A 24,424-nucleotide genomic window follows, 5' to 3' on the forward strand; every position below is an offset into this window, starting at 1 on the left:
GTGGTGGTGGCGGTGGTGGTGGCGGTGATGGTGATGGTGGTTGTGGCGGCGGTGGCGGTCTCGGTGTTGGTGGCGGTGGTGGTGGTGGTGGTGGTGGTGGTGGTGGCGGCAGCGGCAGCGGGGGTGGTGGTGGCAGCGGCAGCGGGGGTGGTGGCAGGGGTGACGGGGGTGGTGGTGTTAGTGGTGGTGACGTTGGCGGGTGTGGTGGTAGTGTCGACATGGTCGACATGACTTATTTTCCTTTTGTAAAATTTGGAATTTTGAAAATGACACTAATTTGGTTGGAATTTACAGCCTTCAAATCTAAAGTTTTTTTCCACCTAGAATTTACTAAATTCTGTATTTATGGACCCAAACAAGGAAATTAGAGCATGTAATTTCTTAAATGCTGAATTTTGTTTAAATTCCGAATTTTTTTCTTCATCACATTTTCGTTTTTACTTTTATTTTTATAGAAAAAATGGGATAAATCAAAATGAAAAGAAAAGATCAAAAGAGTAAAACCAAAAACAAAGTACCAATTTATAAAATAAGGATTTTACCTAATCTATCACAATTTAAGAAATAGTCAAATTTGTTTAGTTTACTACATAAATTTGATTCTTTCATATCAAATTGCATTGATTTTGTTCCCATTCTATGTTAATTCCGTATTAATATTGAATCAAAATGAAATACGACGTCATGACAAACAATTTTATATCAATTTCATATTTTCATGTCATATCGAAGATGCAATCTCATCTATGGTGATCATCATCATCATCATCAACTCTCAAATCTTCCCTCATATTTGTATAAACAGTTGATAACCATGCCAGCTAACTGAGATCCAACCCAAACACACCAACAATAGATAACTAGAAAATAAAAATTAACCATCCGATTATATTTATCTAACAGAACATAAAAATATAACTCGTCCAAAACAAAGAAATTAACAACGCTCTGCAAGTAACCCTAATTCCTAAATTGACAGAATTCAAAATCAAAGACTACTAGCATCACTCTCAGACAATAGCATTGGCAGCACTCGCAATTCTCGGCCACAGATCCGCGCACTCTTTCCCAATCGGCCCCGTAATCGCAGACCCCTTCATCTCCCCCTTCGGATTGACGATCACACCAGCATTGTCCTCAAAGTACATGAACACGCCGTCCTTTCGCCGCCACGGCTTCCGCTGGCGGACGATCACCGCCGGCAGCACCTTCTTCCTCAGATCGGGCTTTCCCTTCTTCACGGTGGCCATCACCATGTCGCCGACGCACGCCGACGGAAGACGGTTCAGTCGCCCCTTGATGCCCTTCACGGAGATGATGTAGAGATTCTTCGCTCCGGTGTTGTCGGCACAGTTCACCGTCGCCGCCACCGGCAGACCCAGTGACATGCGAAACTTGTTCCCCGCCGACCCTCCCCTCCCTCTCTTCGACATTTTCACTCACTCAATTTCTCGCAGCTTTGCTCATTTGATACTTGTATATATACTAGGGTTTTGGGTTTTCCACACACGAAACGACACCGCTTTACGAAACGACAGACGACGTGTCGTGTTGCTGTGAGGTGTATATTTACCAACCTAGCCTTCTTTTCCAATCGTGTCGAGATGGTCTGCACTTCCCTGCTGAGCTTCCCCCACCTCCCAACTCCACCACCGACGAAGCCCAACACCTCCCCCTCCTCCAAATGGACCAAGCCCATCATCAGATGCCATGTCAGCAGTAGAATGTCCCTGAACAAGCCTCAACCGCCGGACCCGACTTCCCTGCTCACCTCCGTCAGCAAGCTCCTGTGGGGCCCATCCCTCCCGCCGGGCCTCCTAATCTCCACCGTACGTACGGCGTGGAACTCCACGTGGCGCCTGATGATGTCCCAGCTGGCCCCCTCCGATCCCTCCCGCGGTTACTCTAGACCGGCCTCCAGGTTTCGCGCCACAAGCATCCCGCGTCAAGCCCAAACCACCCTCCACCTCTACGTGGGCCTGCCGTGCCCCTGGGCCCACCGCACGCTCATAGTGCGGGCCCTCAAGGGCCTCCAAGACGCCGTGCCCGTCTCAGTCGCAGCCCCGGGCCAGGACGGCTCTTGGGAATTCAAGAAGACCCGTCAACCCTACCCGGATACACTCGCCCCGGGTCCGGATAACGCAAACGGGTGCTCAACTTTGAAAGAGGTGTATAAATCAAGAGCAGGAGGGTACGATGGTCGGTCCACAGTGCCAATGCTTTGGGATAAAGAGAGAAAGGAAGTGGTGTGCAACGAGAGTTATGACATAATCCAATTGTTCAATTCAGGTCTTAATGAAGTGGCGGGTAATCCGGGTTTGGATCTTTCACCACCTTCAATGAAGCAAAAGATTGAGGACTGGAATAACATAATCTACCCCAATGTCAATAATGGGGTTTATAGGTAAATAATTGATTAATTCCCTGATTCTAATTTTATAGTAATGGGTTTTTACTGTTAATTAATTCCCACCATTTTTGCAGATGTGGGTTTGCTCAGTCTCAAGAAGCATATGACACAGCAGTCAGTGAGTTGTTCAATACATTGGACATGTTAGAAGATCATTTGAGCTGTGAACGCTACTTGTGTGGGGATGAACTGACGCTTGCAGATGTTTGTCTTTTCACTACTTTGATTCGGTTCGATCTTGCGTACAATGTGTTGTTCAAATGCACTAAGAGGAAGCTGCTTGAGTATCCTAACCTTCATGCTTATATGCGTGACATCTATCAAGTACTGCCTTTTTCACTACAAAGCTAGTTATTGATTCATTCTTTTTACTTGAATTCAATGGGAAAATGACTAACCCTGGTTTGTTATACAGATTCCAGAGGTTGCAGAAACTTGCAATTTTGCTTCAATTATGGATGGCTACTACAAAACCCTTTTCCCACTCAATCCAGGCAGCATTCAACCGATCATGCCCGCCGGGGCTGAGCATCAAGCCCTCTGCAGACCTCATAACAGGGATTCAATGTCGCTTAAAGATAAAAGCACGGCCGCCCTCTATGTTTCTTAAGAGCCAGACCCAAACTCAGTTCAGACGTGTGTACATGAATGATGAACCTACCTACTATGTAAATGTAATGACATTCAGCTTCTTCATTAGCTTCGACTGAGGGCTTTTTTTCCCCATAATTTGTATATTTTGGTGAACCAAGTATAATTGTAAAGGTAGCATGGGCTTTTTCTGGCATCTCAGGCTTCTCAGCAACAGAGCTATAGAAATATACTCAACGAGTTCCAACCTTGGTGTTTCTGGCTACATGTATTTTACTTACAAAACAACACAACCAAGGACATATAGAACTATAGAGTAATTTAAGCAGTACACTAGCCTCTGTAAACACAGTAAGATGGCGGCGCCTAAAGTTTAAATTATCACTAATGGCATAAGACACCTAATGACCTATACGAAAGCATCCAAAAGATCCAAAAACCCTGTACAAATACATCCAAAAGATCTCCCTCGGCTTTGCACATATCATTGGTGTCATCTGTTCTCTCCAGCGTTCACCTTGACATTGAAGCAGATCTAGATCCTGTTGCATGTTTGCATGAAAATGAAGGTTAGCATCAGAGTAACACATAATTAGAATAGAGCATCCCAGTTATGGATGAAACCAGATGAAAATTTTGACTAGGGCTAATAAAAATCATACAGAAATGCCCAATCGGGCAAGAAAATGATTGTCACAGAAAAGGGTGTGAAAATTGTCTTTTAAGGGAATTTAAAATTAAAAAAATACACTTACTATTTGAACGTTTCATGCTCCTGCAGAATTTACTGCCACATCGGCAGTCGAAGACCTTAACAGGATGATCATGGTCATCAAAGTCAATGCCGTAATCCTGCAGACAGATCACATATAGCAGCAGCTTAAGAGGGGCCACATAAATCCAAAGAGTCATTTATACAGGAACCAAATTATTCAGATAAATCATTCTGCTCAAAGCCTCAAGCATCAGCTACAGTTGTAATCAGAAAATCCTTACAAGTACAGTCTGTTATGGTGGTAGGTCCAAAGAAGGTACTTAAGCATCGGATACATTTAACCAAACAATATCAATCAACAGCTCCCATTAGTGCATTCATATTTCAATAAACATGAACCATTCCACAGTAAATTGGTAAACAGTTCTAAGAAGCAGAACTGACTAAGTGTAAGTCAATTGAACTAGAAAATACTAATGAACATCACTTGTAAATACAGCATTGTATATGCATATTCCATAACCAACCTAGCACAAGAATAAATAGTTAAACCAAAAATACATTTATAACACTCATCAATTTCGTAAAATTCAAAATAGATAACATCTAATGAAAGTTGAATTAGTAAACTAGACAGTGGGTATTTCCATATGTATAAGAGTTGCAACATGTTAACTTACCACACATGAAACAAAATACTGTTCCATGGCATTCATGATTCATTCAAATGTTTTGGATTCTGTTGTCCTCATATGGGAGCAGCGATTTATATAATGCCAAAAACAAAAGAATTCTGAAAGAACATACAATTTATGCACAACTACAATCTAATAATGTTGAACATACTCACCCAATTAAGCTCTTCCAAAGCATCTACTTTTCTTGTTGTGAAAAAAGCAAGCTGCACAAGAAGGCACATTAAATATTCTATTATACTTGCTAAGCTTGAAGCATTAAATCTGCAATCACCGACAAAGCAGATAACTATAACTATACAAATGATCAAAGATTCCGTACATGATAATAGTGATGATCCGGGGTCTCCACTTCAACTGGGATCTCAACCAAGTTTGCATCCAAACATCTAGTAAAATACAAAATAATATGTCAGATGTTCTGAAGGTTAACTCCTTGTAATACAGTCAGACACTTAGCTTAACAAAAGTCATCATTCGTCATCAACTAGATTCTTGTCTCACTTTGTTTGAACAAGTAATGTACTCTAGAGGTTCATAATGACTCCATGTGCTTCAATGTGAATTCTTGCTTTTTCTACCCTAATTATCATCAAATGTATAATATTTCATATAACACAACTTATAAGGGAAAAATAAGAGGCCAACATCAATAACTCCTTCAATGAGCAACCTTAGCTTTGATGGTTCAACAATAGGCAACAAGTTTAGGGCACAAAGTCTCCAGTTTCAGTTCTATTTGCAGCAACTTGCCTCTTTGGCTAGACACTCAAGGATGAGATCCCTAAACTTTCTCAAGACATGCAAGCATTCCAGCAATGAGCAATCTCTGATATAACGCTAAATCCCCTGCTGCTGAGTTGCAGCTTCTCTAAAGCCATTTCTAACTATATTTTTGTGCAACAAAAGAACTAGCATGAACTTGCATTTTAATGCAGCAAAATTTAAACATGCATTGCCTACTGTGAATTCCCTTTTTAATTAGTTCAAGTTTCTTATTGCAACTACATCCCCATCCTGAGCTATTTTCCTACTATATCATTTCTAATTTTAAACATAAAAATTCCATCCATATGCAGAAACCAGAAACTGAGCATGTATCACTTTAGGATTCTATTTAAGCATATGCAAAATAGATGCCATTATAGTATCTGGGTAAAAGAAGCACATCTAGAGAACTGAACCATAAGTGAAAACTTTGTAGTGCAAACAAATAAAAAATGGTCATAGGCTATATGTCATATTAGTGGACTTCAAGCGTTTACCTATGATTAATAAACCTAGCAACATTTCCATAGTTTGTTGCATCCAAACAGAGAGCTTCTTTATTCCTCAAATCCGCTTTGGAACCCCAATCTGCATCCAGTAGCACCGGATAGGGACGTTTCCCACTTCTGGTGCTTTGGATGTTCCTCGCATGTAACTCTTCGCTGGTCAGTATTTCCCCAACGTACTCACACACAAAGGCACCTTTTGGAAGGTCCTCTAAGGTTCGTAGACCCCATCCTTTTCCTTCAGAAGTTAAAAATACCTGGAATACACAAGGCAAATCAATCAGAGAAGCTGTGTTTGAACTGACAAAAGGTATTACAGAAGCCAATTTTTTATAACATTATAGCCTCACAGAATAGAGCTATTAAAATACATGAAACAATTTATACACAAAATTTACATCAACAAGAAAAGAAAAACATCACCCCCATCAACTAAGGACATTTTTGCATAAATTCACACCTGCAACTTGTACTTTAAGCCTCTCTGGACCACACGGTTGCCACATTGTCTGTGGCAGCCACATTTGCTCCAGCATTCTTTAATAAACTTCCTCTTTAAGTGGCCTTTGCATGGTTCTAAACAATCATCATTCTTTAATCTTTCGATTGGGCAGTTTTTACAGTAGAAGGGACGGTGTTGTTGAGGGTTGCGATTCATAGAGATACACTCTTCCAAGAAATCAACTTTGACAAGGCCTTCTGAAGTGTAAGCAAACTCACCCCCAGTCTGACATGCACAAGCACAACATACAGATGCTGCTAAGCAATCACCAAAGCAAGTTCCACAGCAACTCTCATCCCCAATCCCAGACAGGCAGAAGTTCACATCACCATCTTGGAAAACAAGGCTTTGGGAGATATAGAAAAAAGATGGTGGACATTCGCTGCTCATTTCATTTACCCATGATATTCTTACTCTTTCTTCTCCTTTAGTTATGTCATTTTTATCATGAATAGTTCTTAAATCATCAGGAGTTAGATCACACTGTTGAACAACCACCAGATCACGAGAGTCTCCCAATTCGCCTTCCTTATCATCCTCGGCAAAACCATTAGAAACAATCCTCCTACAGGTTTGTGTGCAGTCATCAGCACCATTCAAAGACAAAAGAGGTCTGGGAACTTGAGGAACAGTTACCGCAGTAGGGCATTCAATACTAACAGACCCATTTGAAGAACATGATGGCATGCACAATGTTTCCTTATTTCCACCCACAGCATCCCAAGCAGCACATTTTTGCAATGCATCAATACTTGGTGATATATTAACTGATCCATCCTGTGATTCACTATCGGAATTAGTTACCAACTCCAAGAAGCTGTCACACATGTGTCCCAACAGTTTCTTTAGAGAAAAGTTTGGGTCAATAATTTTGTATGAGTGCAGACATTTTTCCTCTGTCAATTTTAGAATGTCATCTAGAGTAGGCATATGAATATCTGGTCTTCCAATAGCTGGATTGCAACTCATAGAAAGCTTTACCTCTCCTAAGGATGAGGAGGCAACCTCCAAGTTACAAGGAGATTCCTCTGCCGCCACGTTACAAGGAGATCCCTCTGCAATGGTTGCAAGCTCAAGGTCCATTCTCCTCTCATCAGATGGAGCTTGAATATCATTTCTTCTACTTTCTTTCTCTTGGGATGCCACGGGTTCTTGATCATTGTGTTTTGCAGTTGCACCATTTTTGAGTAGAGAGTTTTTTTTACTTGATAGACCTACAGAAGTTGAACAAAACAAATATCATTCTATGAGAAGATTGTCAAAGGCAGTAAGAATACCCATAAAATTTTAAGCAATTCAATGTTTATAATTGGAAGTCACTGATATATTTCATTCACAGTTAAAAGTAGATTTTGTTGGTTCCTGGTTCGAACCATCTATCTTGTGGACTATCATAGTATAAGGGAAACAAAATGCACCTGGAAGGATCACTGCAATAGGAACCTCGTCTCGTGGCATTTCATTAGTAAACATGTCATCAGTGAAGGGTTCATCTTTAGGCTTGACTAATTGATGAGTGTCAACATTCCGTTTAGGCAAAAAAATGATGCCTGGTTCAACCATCGTCTCCGCAGAGCGCACACCATGAGATGATCTCTCCGAAGCATTACTTTTCCCTTGGGATGCAACTTGAAGTGAGAATTGATTAGATCTTTCCTGTGGTGCCAATGGTTTAGACATAACAGGTTGCTTGCCCTTCTTTTTAAAACCAAGATGGGGTGAAATTGGTTGCTGCAGTTCAGCCCTTGACTCAGGTGACCGTGCAATGTCCTGTGGCTGCCATGGAGATCGAGTATCAAGTAGCTCATCCACCTCCAATTTTGGCCTTATCAATGAAGAACCACCCGACATAGGGTTGCAGGTATTCTGGGAAGGTGAAATCTGACCCTCATGACCTCTTAGGCGCAACCTTTTCAGGGGACGTTCATGCTCATGAGGCAGGGGAAATTCTTCTTCCATGCCATCCTCCAGCTAGACAATAGGCCAAGAGGAATGTCAGCAGATATAGGTAGAAGGATGAGAATGCGAGAAACACATGCAAGGGAGTCAAGTGTTCATACATCATCATTTGTAGATTTCTTATTCCGAGATGAACTCTCATGACTTCTTGAATGCCTTTTCAAAGGGCGTTCAGGTTCCTGATGCAGCTGAGGTTCTTCCTCCATATCTTCCTCCTAATAGTTAATAAGGCAGACATGTCAGCAGATATAGCCACAAGGATGATGAGAAAAAAAAAAGAAGGCAGAGCACCACAACCAAATAAATTAAAATTACATACATCATAGGACGTGCATTTCTTCTTTTCTTCCACAACCTAGAAGATGAAATAAAATCAAACAGACATAAGTAAAGGAGATAGATAGATAGATAAGAGAGAGAGAGAGAGAGAGAGAGAGAGAGAGAGATGAAAATGGAATAAATAATGCCTAACAAAAGGAAAAAAATGTATATAAACCTTAGAATCCTCCTCCTCAAATATAGCATCTGCAAGAACTCTATAATTCTCTGCTTCAATCAATTCCCATTTTTTGTCATACAACCTCAAAAGTTTCTTCAATACTGGTTTAACCTGGTGTTCATTAATCCCAATATCTGCCATTGCACGAAAGGCTGCCGAAATTTTTGGATTTGGCGCCATCACTGTTTACTCACCACTTACTTTTAATTATGAGCTTGCCAATGCCAAGTGTACCTAAATTTTCCAATACTTATGAGAGAAGCTGATCAATAGGAGTCTAAAACATAAGAACATTAGAAGTTGCACCATGTCACAATGAACAGAAAACTGCATACTCCTACTCCTTCCTACCCACATGTTCGTCTGTTCCATCATTAAAACTAGACAAGCAACAGTTTTTGGTAATTCAGAACAAATGAACATAGATTTTAAGTAACAAGGGTCCTAGATAGATGTATTATAATTTCATTTACCATAACCCTGCCTGCCCAGCATAAACTAACAACCACTTCCTAAGTTTGAAAAAAATTGCATGTTTCTACTAGAGAAGCACCATGGGAAGACAATAACCGAATCATAAATATACATAAATTGAAGGTCTAAAAGATTATAATAATTCACATATCCATTATATGAACAAATAGAATAATCACCCAGTTGAAAATCAGTCAAAGTTCACACACACACACACACACACACACACACACACACACACACAGTCCACAGATGTAAAGCTCTCTCTTTCTTGCACACACATCAGTGGGAGAGAGAGAGAGAGAGAGCTCCCTCGAAAGGGAACTTGAAACCCAAACATACAAGCAAAAATAGAGCACTAATTTTAACACTAAGTTTTACCGAGAAAAACCCTTGGGAGATGGATTCAGGCTATGAAGACCTGAAAAATATCCAAAGAAAAACAAGAGGTAAGAAACCACAAGTACCCATTCCTTCAGTATGAGCAACTATTTTCTATCTCTCTCACCTACATTTTCTCAAGAACCAAGCAAAAAAAGAAGAAGCTGAAACAACATTTCCAGCAAAACATTCTCAAAAACTAAACAACAAAACCGAGCTTAAAACAATGTACCAGCAAAATCGTAGAAATTAAAATAACATAGGACTCGAAAACATTTCCGAAACACATTTGAAACAGAAGAAATAAAACGTGTAAAAAAAAAAACAGAAATTAGAAAATGAGCGGTCCATCGAAATTGTTTTCAGAAAACAAAAAATCGGAAGCACTGGAAACGAGCTTACCAGCATTTGGAAGAATTGGGAGAGCGTGTGTGAGAGCGTTGAGAGGGTTTGAAATAGGGTTTTGGAAAATTCTTCTTCTATTTTAGTGACTGTGTGATTGTCTCTCACTTGTTCTTAGTCCAGGAATCGTTTGACCACACTCGCAAAAGAGCGCGTGAGGGAGTGATTACCTCGGGAGCCAATTGTCGTTGCTTACTGGCGAGTAGACTCGCGCGTGCGTGTGTTTGGTTGACAAGATGGGCCACACGTGCTATCATGCGCCGAGTGGATGAACAATCAAAACGTTTCACCCATTGAATCCTTTTGGCGTTTTGTATTCTTTTGTGATGATATATATTGATATTGATGACTGAATGACACATTTAATTCAAAAGTAATTTAGCAAAGGGAGCTTTATTAATAGCACATTTAGTGGAGTTTCTAATAATAATATAGAAGCAGATTTATAGGTGAAAAAATTTCTACCCTTTCCAGTAGTGAACAAATAAATTCGTCACAATTCAAAATTTTTTTTTGGTCTGAACGTCACAATTCAATTGCATGTTAATTATACGTGTTCATTTTTGTGCAATAGCCGTTTTAATCTTGGAAATTCTCTCTTTGTCCATACTTGGCTAATATGTTTTGTCTGCATACATCACACTTACATTTAGTGTAACATTATTATTGAAATTAAAGAGTAGGGGCATTGACACCTCAATTCCAAATTTCCCTTGGTAGGGTTTAAACTTTTTTAAGAAAGATTTTAGTATATGGTTTATTTAAAAGCATAGTTTAGGCTTTTTTTTTCTCTTCATCGTTAATTTGGGTTTATATAATTTTCAGTTTTTGATATCATATTTACGGATTGAGAAGGTTTTTCCAAATTTTTTTCATATAACATGTTTAATCTGGTGTTTGTTAAAATTTTATGAAAGATTTAAATTAGTGCCTTTTCAAACTTTTGTATATAGGATTCAATAGTGTTCACTTTAACTTGTGTAGACTTTAATTTCCTTCCTAAGGAAAACTAGGGGTATTGCTTAAAAAGCTTAATTTACTTTCTAATAGGTCAGACATTAATTGTCAGTTAAAAAATGATTAGTAGCAAAGAAGACAAATGAAAAAAAATGAAACTATTGAGGTGCTGTTTTCGTCTAAATGAGTCCAGACCTCAGAATAAAAGTGCAGGCATATATATATACAATGACAGAGTTGTACAAAATGGTTTCCAAGGCTTCCATTTGTGCTTGATCAAAAACAACAAAATACCCCGCTCCCATCTCACCTTGTTTTGTTGTCCAATATTAACCTGCACAGTGAAATTGTATCCAAAATAATAAACTGTGGCAACTGAGAATCTGGGTAGTGAGTGCCATGATCATATTTTTGTTCATGAGGGGGTTGCATGGAATTGCAAATGGAGACCCGAATGAGAGTATTGAGGAACAAAACAAGTCACTGGGGGTTGCCAGTCATGCTTGGCAACACTGAATTGGTATGAGCAAACATAGCCCGAAGATGTGTTTCAACAGCAAGCCTAATACGCTCATCAAGTTGTTGCTCCAAATGCTGTTGGCACTGAGCAACATTCTCTACCCCATGTGCCTGAGCTGCCTCTGCTCGTAGTCGCTCAATCTCCTGCTGTTGCTGCTCGGCTGCAGCTCTAAGCCCCTCCACCTCCTACCCTCACTCCTCATACGCATTGTTTAGAGCTTGCAACTCAGCCGAAGCCCCTTTTGGTTTTTCTGTTTGAATACCAGGCACGTCTTCCAGTGTAACCCCAGCACCATAACCACGTACACTGTTGCCCTTCTCCAATCCTAGTACAGCACTGAACACCTCCACACGAGTTTTAGGGGTCACCGGCTTGCCCTTCGATAACTGAGCAACACATTGATCCATATCATTCTGCAAAAAATTCATCCAACTTTTAGTACACTAGTGACTATGACTCGACTTCAGTAAACATGAATTGGTTTTGGTTATACTCACAATAACCTCCTGTGATCGTGCATTCACAGGTTTACCATTACGCCTCATCTGAGTCATCTTGAAAAATGTAATTCTGTCGGGCTCTTGACCCCGTGGTTTTTCGCCTTTAAAAATTAAAATATATCATGGTGAATCAACATTCCTAGTTAGGACTCATGACACTGAAAAAGTGAATTGTTTTTGACCCCTAATACTTACATACTCATACCGCAACTGTGCAAATGTCTTCGGCCCTGTGGTGCGATTCATCTTCAACTTAGCCCGATTAGCAGTGTTTGCAGCCGAGCGTCACTGATTAATCATGATGCAATTAGAAAAAAACCTTTCTGATGTTAATGTTACCACTTATTAGTTTGATGAGCAATATGCAATTATGAATCTGCTTTATCACCTGTCCTTTCTTTGAATCCCAGAACCTGACCGAACGACGCCACTGCCTCGCACTAACATCCTTTTCCCCACACAAATCTCTCAGGCATGCCTTTAAATGGGACGTACCAATCTCTGCGTAGAATCGCCTTGTGTTGCTTCCATCGATCATTCAACTTCTTCTCCACTACCTTTCGGATCTTAGGCGCCTTCTGTTGTACCTTGGGGTTTGTCCAATCAATAGTCGGCTGCAATAATCACACTTGTCAATCAGTAGAACATTATTATCATGAAAAATGAAAAAACAAACTACATTACATCCCTGTACTCGTTTCCATGCTCGATCTAGAGTTTTCTTTTTAAACTTCCGCCAATCAGTGACACTTAAGGAAAAAATCTTACCGTCACGAGCAAGCTGCCCTATAAAACGAGAAAATCTGGCAACAGTACGAGAAGGGGCAACAGCCTGTCCATACTTATTAAACTTCAACTTCTCTGGTCGCTTCAGTGCCCAATTACGCGTATTTTTACCCCTACTTTTCCTAACCCCCCCAACAGTACTTGTGGCCGCTTCATTTCCCATTGCCCCAGAATTCTTGGGCATGAAGGAAGGCCCCAAACCTAATCCACCAACCCTCTCTCCACGTGGTAATTCACCAGCCTGAGCATGACCACCCAAGTCTTCGATCTCACTATCATCTAACAAATTATCATCAGAAGGGGCATCTGTTTCACTGTCATCACTCAATCGAATGACAGTGTCATTCGTAGGCCTCTCTACACTATCAACCATCTGCGCATAAAAAAAAAAAAATGGTAAATGTCTTATGTGAATAAATCAAGATCAGTAATGAGTTCACATTAATAGAAATATTAAACTACACCTATAAAATTACAGTGCAACTACAAGGCATAACCCATTAGCATACATGTTACAACATCAAAAAATATGTCCAATAATTTTACACAAATTGCAACTTGGAGAAAGTTTTACCTCTTCTAAGGGTGAGGAGGAGGCACTCTTGAAGTCACAAGGAGACTCCTCTGAAATGGTTGAAAACTCAAATTTCATTCTCCTCTCAATAGATGAAGCTAAAATATGACTTCCCCTACCTCCTACCTCTTGGGATGCCACAGGTCCCTGATAATTTTGTTTCCCAGTTGAATCATCACTGAGTAGTGAGTATCCTTTCCTTGATGGATCTGCAAAAGTTGAACAAAACAAAAATCATTCTAAAAGAAGACACCAAACGAAGTCATAAACTTATACTAACAAAAAAGTTCAAGCCATATATAATGCTATGCTTTTTTACTTTAATAATTGGCAGCCATTGAAACATTTCATTCACAATTAATGCAGATTTGTTTAGTTCCAACCATGTGGAAGAAAGATGACAACATAATTTATATGGGAAGGAAAGAAGTACCGGCTGCGATACTAGGCTCATACTGTGGCATTGTCACCAGCAAGCATGTCATCGGTTTCTTTAGGCCCAACAAATGGATGAGTGTAAACAAGTAACTCATCTTCCTCCACTTTTGGCCTTATCAATGAAGTACCGCCCAATATAGGTTTGCAGGTATTCGAGGAAGGAGAAATCAGATCTTTATCACTTCCTAAGCGTAACCTTTTCAGGGGGCGCTTTGGCTGACGTGGCAACTGAGATTCTTCCTCCTGATAGTTCATAGGCCAAAGATATGTAAGCAAATATAGCCATAAGGGTAAGAGAAACAAGAAGGCAGAGCAACATAAAAACGGAAATTGAATTACATACATCAAAATTCTTGCATTTCTTCTTCCCCTTCATCACCTAACAGATGAAAACAAAATAAAAGACATAAGTAAAGTTAATCGACAGAGAAAGAGAGAAAATTGAAATGGCATAAAGAATGACTGACAAGAGGAGGAAAAATTAACATAAAAACCCCACCTTAGAATCCACCTCATCAAATTTAGCATCTGCAAGAAATCTATAATTGTCTTCTTCAATAGGCTTCCAGTTTTTGTCATACAACTCTAAAAGATTTACCAGCACTGGTGTCACATTTGATTTGCTAACACCAAGAGCTTCCATTGCATGAAAGGCTGCTACAACTCTTGGATGTGGTGCCATATCTATTTACTCTCACCTTATTCGGTTATGAGTTTCCCCTATGCCAAATGTACATGCTTCAACATGTTTATTAGTAGAGAAGCAACACATTTTGGATATTCAGACAAAATATTGAGACTATGAGAATACATTTTAACTAATATGGGTCCAAGTTGAGTCCTATACTAATTTCACTTCACACTTACCGTTGGCAACCCTACCCGGCATGCATAAACTAAATAAATGCTGATTTCTAAGTCTGCAAAGCAGTTGCATGTTTCTACTACAGAAGGAACCAAAAGACAACATGAAACTGAAACACACACACACACACACACACACACACATATGTATATGCATACATCAAAGACTACAGAACATAACATGACTTTCAAATATCCATTAAATGAACAAATAGAATAACCGAGTTTTTATAAATCAACCAAGTAGACCATCAATAATTTCAGAAACATAGAGTTGTGAAACTCTCTCTCTCTCCCTCTCTCACACACAAACACAGAGGAAAGAGAGAGCTCCCAAGAAGGGAACTTTTTTTGGTCCGAAGAAAGGAGCTTTGTTTGCTGGGACCCAAGAAAGGAACTTGAACTCCCAGTTCCCATAAATGCATGCAAAACCCTTGGAGATTGATTCAGGCTACAAAGGCCTAAAAATTACCCCAAAACAACAAGAGTAAGAAACTACAAGTACCTTTTCCTTCAGCACGAGCAGATTTTTTTTCTGTTTCTTCACCTACATTTTCTCAACAACCAAACATGAGCAGAACTAAAATATCTGAAACAGAAGTACCACAAAGATATTATACAAACTAAAGCAAAAACGAACTTAGTACAATGTTCCAAGAAAATTCATAGAAATAAAAACATAAACCAAAGAACTTGAAAACATTTCCTAAACACACATCAAAATAAAACGTTTTGGCAAAACATAAAGCAGAAAATTACCATAAAACCAAAAAATGGAAGTATTGGTAACAAAATTTCCAGCATTTGCTTTGGAATAGAAAATTGGAATCTTCTTTTTCAATAGTCCAACTTGTAACTTGTAAGTAGTAAGTACTCTCAATCTGTATCTTGGTTTGCTTGTAGTCCAATAACACTTTGTTTCACCACGCTCACACAAGAGCGTGAGAAACACCGCTTCGCGCCTGAGAGCCACTTGTCATTACGGCCTGGTGGCGAGTGGACTGACGTGTTGGATCTTCGATTCATAAACTGCGCCATACTGGCTATCTTGCACCTGGAGGTTCAAAAAGGCAGAGATATTTTAATCTCCCGCGCGCGGGTGATCAGTGAGAGAGAGATTAGCGATCAGTTCAGTCACTTCAATCCTCAATGCTGCTCTACATCAATAATTTCAGCTTTGTAAATTTAAATCGAAAATTAGAAAAATAAATAACAAAATAATTAATTTTATTTATTTGCAGCTCTTAAATGATGTACAATTACGAAAGCATTTGTCCGTGTAGATATTACTTTTCGGACTTTCAGATCAGAGTTTTGGGTCGTTTTGGTTTTGGGCCGGGTCTTCATGTGTTTACTGGCCATCTACTACTTGTATCGGGCTTGGGCCTTTTCTTTATGCCTGCCTGCCTCCTTTGGGTTAAAGAAGTTCGCACCTTCTGATTTATAAAAGATATTAGGTAACAAAATTCAATTTGTCAAGGTCACTCTTCTGCTTCTTTGACAAGAAAGCCTTGCTCATCTTCAAACGTATGACAAAAAGTTGAGGCTCGAATGGTAGATCTTGAGTCTTATTTCGTAACCAACAAGAATGTCCAAAATTAAGAATCAAACAATTTTCTTTACAACTGAATTGGTCAAAAAAAAAAAACATGAACTACAGAATGAAATAAGAAACAAAAAGAAAAAAGAACAAAAACTTAAAGACAGAAAATAATGATTCAACTATACAAAGTGAGATTTCAGTTTGGAAATCTCAGTTTCAGCTAGCCATTCGGGACGAATCTCTGTGACTGTTCGAATAAAAGTCCCGGTCGTCAAGACATACTCATTGTAAACCACCCACTCTGGCTTGTGATGCAAGCAACATGAGGGATGCAATTGCACCAATTGATCTTTTTTCCCAATCAGGTAGTACTGTCCAGTACGTCGGTCTAGGCGAGCCACCTGCATAAAAGAGCCAGCAACCAAGGCCTTCCTAATGTTGATGTAGTAATCTCGGCTGTTAAATTCAGTGCTGCATAATTTGATGCCCAAACGAGTCATAATCAACCCCAGCTGGTTCCTAACACTATCTGCAGCCTTCAATGCCCTATGATCCACAAAGTTGTCAGAGCACCAATTTGGATCCTCATTGTTGAGCTTGTAAGCATGGTACAAATTCAAGAGTGTAATTAATGTGAAGTTGTCAAGTTACCATTGTCATCCAACGCTCCCAAGCCATGCAAAACCCCAAGTGCATCCTGTTGGTGTGAGTCAACACGTGGGGTTATCGTGTAATTATTAGAATTAATTAGGTGGTTTATTAATTCCTGTATTTTAGTTATAGGTCCATGTATATAAACCACACTTTGTGGTCTTATTCAATTAATCAGAAAATATATTGAAACCCTAAACCTAAGTCTCCTCTTAACATGGTATCAGAGCATGGTCTATGAACTGGGCTTTTTTACTTGATTTCTAGGTTTTATTTACCTATCCTACTGGTTTTTTGAAGAATTTTTTTCCAGAAAAATTCTATTACTCTACCTAGTTGTTGATTGTATTTTTCCGCTGCAAAACCTGCCACCGTCAGTACTAGGTTCTATTACCCTGCTGCATCTACCGCTCTAAGTCGATCTCTGATCGTCGTTCCTCTGCCGCCGGCGACTCCGATCTTGCGTCCATCTCTCCGATCTCTCCTCTACCCCACGCCAGCCTCTCGGTCCAGTTGGTCCTGCTGTGCGACAGTCTGCGCGACGGCTGTGGGTGTCTCTCGGTCAAGTTGGTCATGCTGTGCGACGGTCTGAGCCATTCTCGCCGAGCCCAGCCACGCCCCTAAAGCCCAGCCCGTCCGCCTGCCTGTGCGCGCCGACCCCATCCAGAGACGCCGACCACTTCCCGAGCGTCGTCTGCTCACTGGTGCGCCGATCTCTCACTCGCCGTGACGCCGTTCGCTACGCACCGCCCAGTCGCTGCCAGTGCTCTGCGCGCCCCACCTGCACTTCAGTTTTCTGCGCCTGCCCTTCGCCCAGCCTTGCCGAGCCCATCCTCGCCGAGCCGATCACAGCGTTATTGACTTTGGTGTATTCCAAAGACCCACCGGTCCTGTGTTCGATTGGCAGTTATATATATATATACATATATATATATATACATATATATATATATATTTGTGCTGGTGTGCTGTAGCTCTGTGAAGAAAAAAAAAAAATGCTGCATTCCCGGGTGAACTCTGTTAGTTCCTCCAGCTTTGTCGTCAAGTCAGGTATCTCTAACTCTGCTTTGAGTACTTCTGCTTGTACTGGTAATGGTGCATGGATAATTGATACAGGTGCTACGGATCATATGACTTCTGATCGTTATGTTTTTAGTCATCTTTCATCTGTCTATCCTAAACCATTTATTGTTAATGCCAATGGTGTGTCATCTCCTGTTCTAGGGGGCGGCACGGTATCCTTCTCGTCTGGTTTGTCTTTACATAATGTGTTATTTGTTCCTTCCTTAAATTGTAACCTTATTTCTGTTAGTCAACTAACCAAAACTCATAATTGTGTGGCCACATTCTTTCCTACCCATTGTGTTTTCCAGGATATTCATACCAAGGAGAAAATTGGCAGTGGTAGAAAGAGTGATGGATTGTACTATCTGGATAGTGGGGTTTCCGCTTCAGATGGTCGTGGCAGTGTGAGTCTTGTTAGTAATGGTTCCTCTGAGAATCAGAAGAAGATTTGGTTGTGGCATCGCCGACTTGGTCATCCGTCCTTTAGTTATCTTCGGTGTTTATTTCCCTCTTTATTTCGTGGATTGAACATTTCCAATTTTAATTGTGACGTTTGTGTGTTGGCCAAAAGCCATCGTTCAGTGTTTCCTTCTAGTGCTACACGTATGGATGTTCCTTTTGCTTTGGTCCACTCGGATGTTTGGGGTCCGGCCCCGTGTGGTACACATAAAGGAATGAAATGGTTTGTGACATTTATTGATGATTGTACTAGGATGACTTGGGTTTATCTTCTGAAACATAAAAGTGATGTGTGTGCTATTTTTCGCCTTTTTCATCATATGGTCCTCACCCAGTTTTCCTGTCCTATTAAAGTTGTGCGCTCTGATAATGGCGGTGAGTTCGTTAATACAGAGTTGACTCAGTATTTTGCTTCTGCGGGGATCCTTCATCAGACTTCTTGCGCTCATTCTCCACAACAGAATGGGGTTGCTGAACGCAAAAATCGACATTTATTAGAAGTCACTCGGTCCCTTCTTCTGGGGGGTCACGTGCCATCTTTGTTCTGGGGTGATGCCTTGAGTTCTGCCGTTTATCTGATTAATCGGACCCCATCTAGTGTCCTGGACTTTCGGCGACCTTTGGATGTTCTCTCGGATTTTGTCTCTCTACCAGGTATCCTTCATTTGGAACCACGAGTTTTTGGGTGTGTTGTTTTTGTGCATTTACATTCTCATCAGCGATCCAAGCTTGCATCTCGGGCCTTAGAGTGTGTATTTGTTGGTTATGGTCCATCCCAGAAGGGGTATCGATGCTATCATCCCTCTACTCAGCGCTTCTATGTTTCTATGGATGTCACTTTTCATGAACATCAACTTTTTTATTCTCCACGTCCACTGGATTCTACTCTTCAGGGGGAGGTTTCTAGTGAAGTGCAGAATCGAGATGATATGTTGTTTTTTGATCAGTTTGGTTCTGGGAGTAATAGTGAGGAAGGGTCAGAACAGACTACTGATCACCCAGTGCCTGAGTCTGCGGATGAGACTGAGACTACGGAAATTACTGCGGATGATACTGAGGATGCGGAAATTACTGGAGATGATACTGAGGATATGGTAGGACAAGAATCCACGAATTCTGAGCCTGAGGAATCACCACTCCATGATAGTACTGCCATCTCTCCTACTCCATTGAATCAATCTTCTTCGTCCATTGAGGTAACCAACAATACTCTTGATTCACATTCTGGTTTAGATCTTGATTCTAATGCTTCTAAATTTACACTTCCTCCTCGGTCTAACCGAGGACAACCACCAGCTAAATATGAGCCAGATCCAAATGCCAAAGTTAGTTACTCAATTAATAATCATGTGTCATCTGTTAGGCTTTCGAAGTCATATGAATCGTATGTTCTGCAATTATCTTCTGTTTCTATTCCTAGTAGATTGCAGGATGCTCTTACAGATTCTAGATGGACCAAAGCTATGGCTGAAGAAATGACGGCATTACAGAAGAATTCAACTTGGGAGTTAGTTTCTCTACCTAAGGGGAAGAAGACAGTGGGATGCAGATGGGTGTTTGCAGTCAAACACAAAGCTGATGGGTCAGTTGAAAGGTATAAGGCAAGGTTGGTAGCAAAGGGGTATACACAGTCCTATGGCATAGACTACTTGGAGACGTTTGCTCCAGTGGCCAAGTTAAACACAGTACGGGTTCTGTTGTCTTTGGCTGCTAACAAAGATTGGCCACTTCTTCAGTTTGATGTAAAGAATGCTTTTCTCCATGGTGATTTGACTGAAGAAGTATACATGGATCCTCCTCCAGGTATACCAGAGTTTGATAATACAAGATTGGTGTGCAGACTGAAAAAGTCTTTATATGGTCTTAAACAATCTCCGAGAGCCTGGTTTGGGAGATTCACCCGTGCGATGAAGAACTATGGTTATCGGCAGAGTAATTTTGATCATACTTTGTTCCTAAAGAAAATGGGGAAGAAGATTACTGCTCTTATTATTTACGTTGATGATATGGTTCTGACTGGAGATGATTATGAGAAAATCTCTAATTTACAGAGGTACTTGTCTCAAGAGTTTGAAATGAAACAGCTGGGGGACTTGAAGTTCTTTCTTGGGATAGAAGTGGCTCGATCTAAACATGGCATATTCCTATCTCAAAGGAAATATGTTTTAGACTTGTTGTCTGAAACTGGTATGCTTGGGTGTAAGCCAGCTGTCACTCCTATGGAGCAAAATCATAGACTTTTTGAGTGTTTGGGGGCTTTTCCTGCAGATAAGGGGCGATATCAGAGACTTGTTGGAAGATTGATATATTTGTCTCACACTAGACCTGACATTGCTTATGCGGTTAGTGTAGTAAGCCAGTTTATGCATGCCCCGTGCAAACCTCATATGGATGCTGTGGAGCGAATTTTACAGTATTTAAAATCTGCACCTGGTAAAGGATTGTTGTTTGCTAATCATGGTCATGTAAATGTTGAAGGGTTTTCTGATGCAGACTGGGGAGGTTCAGCAGATGATAGAAGGTCTACCTCAGGCTATTTTACCTTTGTAGGAGGAAATTTGGTGACTTGGAGAAGTAAGAAGCAATCAGTTGTATCTAGGTCGAGTGCAGAGGCTGAATACAGAGGTATGACACTTGGAGTAGTCGAACTTTTGTGGTTGAGACATTTATTGACTGATTTAGGATGTCCACCTACCAAACCTATGGACTTGTTTTGTGATAACAAATCTGCTATTGATATAGCACATAATCCTGTTCAGCATGATAGAACAAAACACATTGAGATTGATCGACACTTCATCAAAGAGAAACTTGAAGCGAAGATTATTAACTTTCCATTTGTGAAGTCCGAAGATCAGCTTGCAGATGTGTTGACCAAGGCTGTGGCAAATCGGGTGTTTTTGGACTCACTAGACAAGTTGGGCATGTGCGATATATATGCACCAACTTGAGGGGGAGTGTTGGTGTGAGTCAACACGTGGGGTTATCGTGTAATTATTAGAATTAATTAGGTGGTTTATTAATTCCTGTATTTTAGTTATAGGTCCATGTATATAAACCACATTTTGTGGTCTTATTCAATTAATCAGAAAATATATTGAAACCCTAAACCTAAGTCTCCTCTGAACACATCCATCATTGTTGTTGGAGCAGGAGGGTCCATAAAATCAAAATGAACCAAATCATGCATTTACTCCCAATTTCTTCAATGTAAGAACCGTAGTGGCAAGGTTTGTTCTCAACACTTCCGGATAAGCTTCAAATCACTTGTATTTCTCAACACCTCCTTCAAAAGCCCCAACAGCACATCCGTCGCTAAAGTCCTCTCATGAGCCTCATCAAGAATGATCACCTTGTATCTCTCCAGCATTGGATCCGCCATTGCCTCTCTCAAAAGCATCCCGTCCGTTAAATACTTCAACACCGTCTTGCAACTGCTACAGTCTTCGAAACGGACGTTATAACCGACCTCTTCTCCGATATTTACATCCATCTCCTCCGCCACGCGGCGGGCCACCGCCATTGCCGCCACCCTGCGCGGCTGAGTACACGCAACCATGCTCGTCCTGCGACGTCGTTTATGATCCGTTAATTCTGTACCGTGAATCGCTTCCAATACGAATTGGGGTATCTGGGTGGTTTTGCCACTGCCAGTTGAGAGCATGCAAGAACTCCTCTTTGTGCTCCCAAACAGGCAGAGTCTTTCTTTTCTCAAGGATGTCGTAGTAGCTCTGGGAGTAGGGCTTTCCGGTCCACCTGTTCAGGACATTGCTCGTCTTTGACGACGAACAGGCCGACGTCGTTTTGTCCACCACGTTGAACAAGCTCACCTTCCTCTTCCTCTCCATACCCATCAATCAATCAAAAACGTACTCTAATTACCTCACCTACACACTTCAGTCTTTCTTGTGGGAATATATGATGTCTCAATTAAGATTCATAATAATATTAATTGTTGTGTCTTCTTGAGGAGTCGACAGTTTAGAATATATATATACAAGAATAGGAATACTTTATATATACTAGGAATTAAGCAATTACCTTTTCCCTCCTAGGAATAGGAATACTTTATACAAATTATAATAAATTACCCCGGGTCCTGTGTTTGAAAAAATTTTAACCGAAAACTCATGTCAAAAAAAAAAAATTAAGGTCAAGTTCAATTATTTTTTTTTTATAGAGATTAATGTCAATTTGGTCCCTACAGTATTATATTTGTATCAATTTAGTCCAGACTTCTAATTTGAAAAATTTAGTTCTCAAACTTTTTTAATTTTGTCAATTAAGGTTGTTCAGTCAATTTAGTTTGAAATCAAATGAATATGTCTAGTGTTGAAACGTGCGTGGAGTTATAATATAGTTTAGAGTGACCATTTTGCCCTAAAAAATGAGAGCACATGATTGGCACATAGTTCTATGCAAATAGAATTTTGGACGAAAAGTGTGTAAATTGACTGAATACCTCAATTACCAAAATTGAAAAAGTCTAGAGACTAAATTTTTCAAATTAAAAATCTAGGGACCAAACTAATACAAATATAATAGTTTTAGGACCAAATTGGTATTAATCCCTATAAAAAATGCTTACTCTTGTTGGAAATACTTGATGATTAATTACCTTAAGAACAAGTTAATTCTCTTAATTTTTTGTTTGTGAAAGTAATTCTAATTATGTAAAGATGATTTTTATTGTTGTGAATATCTTAAGAAAAATAATTATGCATTCAAAACAATGAAGTTATTATACAACGATAAAATAATTAAGCTATAAAAATATATAGATGCATGTGCGTTTGAGATTATTATAAAACAAAAATGGGTTTTTGTGTGTCATAGTGAAAGCTCATTAGAAAAGTGTGACATGACCATTTTACCCTCAAATAGAAAAAGTTTTGGCTCCCAAACTTTTTCTATATGACCATTTTACCCCCAATATACTCTCATGCGACCCCTCCACCACCTCCACCTCATGGCCAACCAGCGATTTCTCCGGCAACCCCCCTCTCGCAACACCAACGACATCATTGGCCCCAAGAGTACAAGTTTTGGGAGAGGCACCCCCTCTTACTCATTGGGAGTGAGTTTTAACCCTAGTATATTCGACCAAAAAAAAAAACTCCTAGTATATTAACAATAGTTTCTTTGAATTTATATTGGAAACTATTGTTAATATACTAGGAGTTAAAACTTTCTCGGCCGTTATTTGAAAGCGACTTTTTTTTTCTTATTCCACCCATTTCGAAAATCTGAAATAATAAGAAAAAAAGATAGATTAGTTTTCTTTAGAAGCCGAAGTGACTAGTATCTATAATATATGAAGAATTAATGCAATACAAACACATGGAAAAAAAAAAAACCAAAATATACTGACACGTCATGCATTTGATACTTATGGAGCTTAACCCAAAGTTCGTAGGTATATATTAAATCATCTAAACCTATACTTGTAGCACTATTTGATCTCAAAGTACAATAACATTCACCATTTTTCTCTTTTCTTTTCCCACAAAACAAAGAAGAAAAAAATCATTCATTAAAAGTTCCCAACTTCCAGTAAATTATGGCGTAATATAGCTAATTAACAAGGGTATATATATTATTAATTCTATATGCTCACCAAAAACATTGGATGTAAATCACACTTGAAAAAGATTTGTAAAATTATGATATAGTAATGACTTAAACAACTACGATTACAGGAAGTTCCTGTTGATGCAAATTCTCGTAAGGTAGATGCAACAACTTAGATATGCTGATCTGGCTGATCAAGTGCTTCGCTGGATGATGAAGTGGATGCTGGTTGAGATCTTCCTGTAGATAAAAACAAGATCAAAGGAGATGGACCGGTGTGGTACCAGCCAAACACACTCCGATGAAGAAATCAGTGGTGGTGTTTGATGGTGGATGAGGAAGAACAAAGGAAGAACTTGGGAGAATGGGAAGAACAAGGCAAATGTTCTGGGTTATTCTCAGCAAGTTGGGTAGGCTCTTCTTTGGATGGAAATGCAAAGTGTTTAGCGTGTGTATTGATAGATTGCTAGATGCTTCATTTTGTGCATATGTGGTGCCTTATATAGGCAAAGGAAAACTTAATGAATAAGTTACCTGCATGTGAATGAATGGTTGCCAGAGACCCACGCACCTGGTCAGACCTAGTTGCATGCT

General features: G+C 39.9%; 3 protein-coding genes across 6 annotated transcripts; 1 reads left to right on the top strand and 2 right to left on the bottom strand.

Annotated features, from left to right (window-relative positions):
- Positions 1–870: 870 nt before the first annotated feature.
- LOC147275961 (large ribosomal subunit protein uL14x/uL14z/uL14y) lies at positions 871–1,448 on the bottom strand. Its single transcript, XM_086253109.1, has one exon. It carries the CDS (start codon positions 1,431–1,433, stop codon positions 1,011–1,013), a length of 423 nt encoding a protein of 140 aa, XP_086109235.1. The 5' UTR covers positions 1,434–1,448; the 3' UTR covers positions 871–1,010.
- Positions 1,449–1,586: 138 nt separating this feature from the next.
- On the top strand, positions 1,587–3,248 carry LOC147275962 (Glutathione S-transferase family protein). The gene is made up of 3 exons (XM_086253108.1): positions 1,587–2,404; positions 2,485–2,734; positions 2,826–3,248. Exons 1-3 carry the CDS (start codon positions 1,605–1,607, stop codon positions 3,018–3,020), a joined length of 1,245 nt encoding a protein of 414 aa, XP_086109234.1. The 5' UTR covers positions 1,587–1,604; the 3' UTR covers positions 3,021–3,248.
- A 132-nt stretch (positions 3,249–3,380) lies between these two features.
- On the bottom strand, positions 3,381–9,974 carry SUVR2 (SET-domain containing protein lysine methyltransferase family protein). 4 transcript variants are annotated; one of them, XM_086253106.1, is made up of 13 exons: positions 9,903–9,974; positions 9,501–9,540; positions 8,643–8,879; positions 8,466–8,501; positions 8,248–8,361; positions 7,606–8,158; positions 7,169–7,401; positions 6,146–6,964; positions 5,677–5,942; positions 4,734–4,800; positions 4,567–4,617; positions 3,757–3,853; positions 3,381–3,543 (listed from the first exon to the last, which is right to left on the bottom strand). In XM_086253106.1, exons 3-13 carry the CDS (start codon positions 8,823–8,825, stop codon positions 3,515–3,517), a joined length of 2,448 nt encoding a protein of 815 aa, XP_086109232.1. In that variant the 5' UTR covers positions 8,826–8,879; positions 9,501–9,540; positions 9,903–9,974; the 3' UTR covers positions 3,381–3,514. The 4 variants fall into 4 exon arrangements, with proteins under 4 accessions (XP_086109232.1, XP_086109229.1, XP_086109230.1 ...); XM_086253103.1 differs by having other exon boundaries at positions 6,146–7,401; XM_086253104.1 differs by lacking the exon at positions 9,903–9,974 and adding an exon at positions 9,733–9,810 and having other exon boundaries at positions 6,146–7,401.
- Between the last annotated feature and the right edge of the window lie 14,450 nt (positions 9,975–24,424).

Source organism: Dryas octopetala, chromosome 8 (genome assembly GCF_963921425.1).
Source record: "Dryas octopetala chromosome 8, drDryOcto1.1, whole genome shotgun sequence".
Lineage (NCBI taxonomy): Eukaryota > Viridiplantae > Streptophyta > Magnoliopsida > Rosales > Rosaceae > Dryas > Dryas octopetala.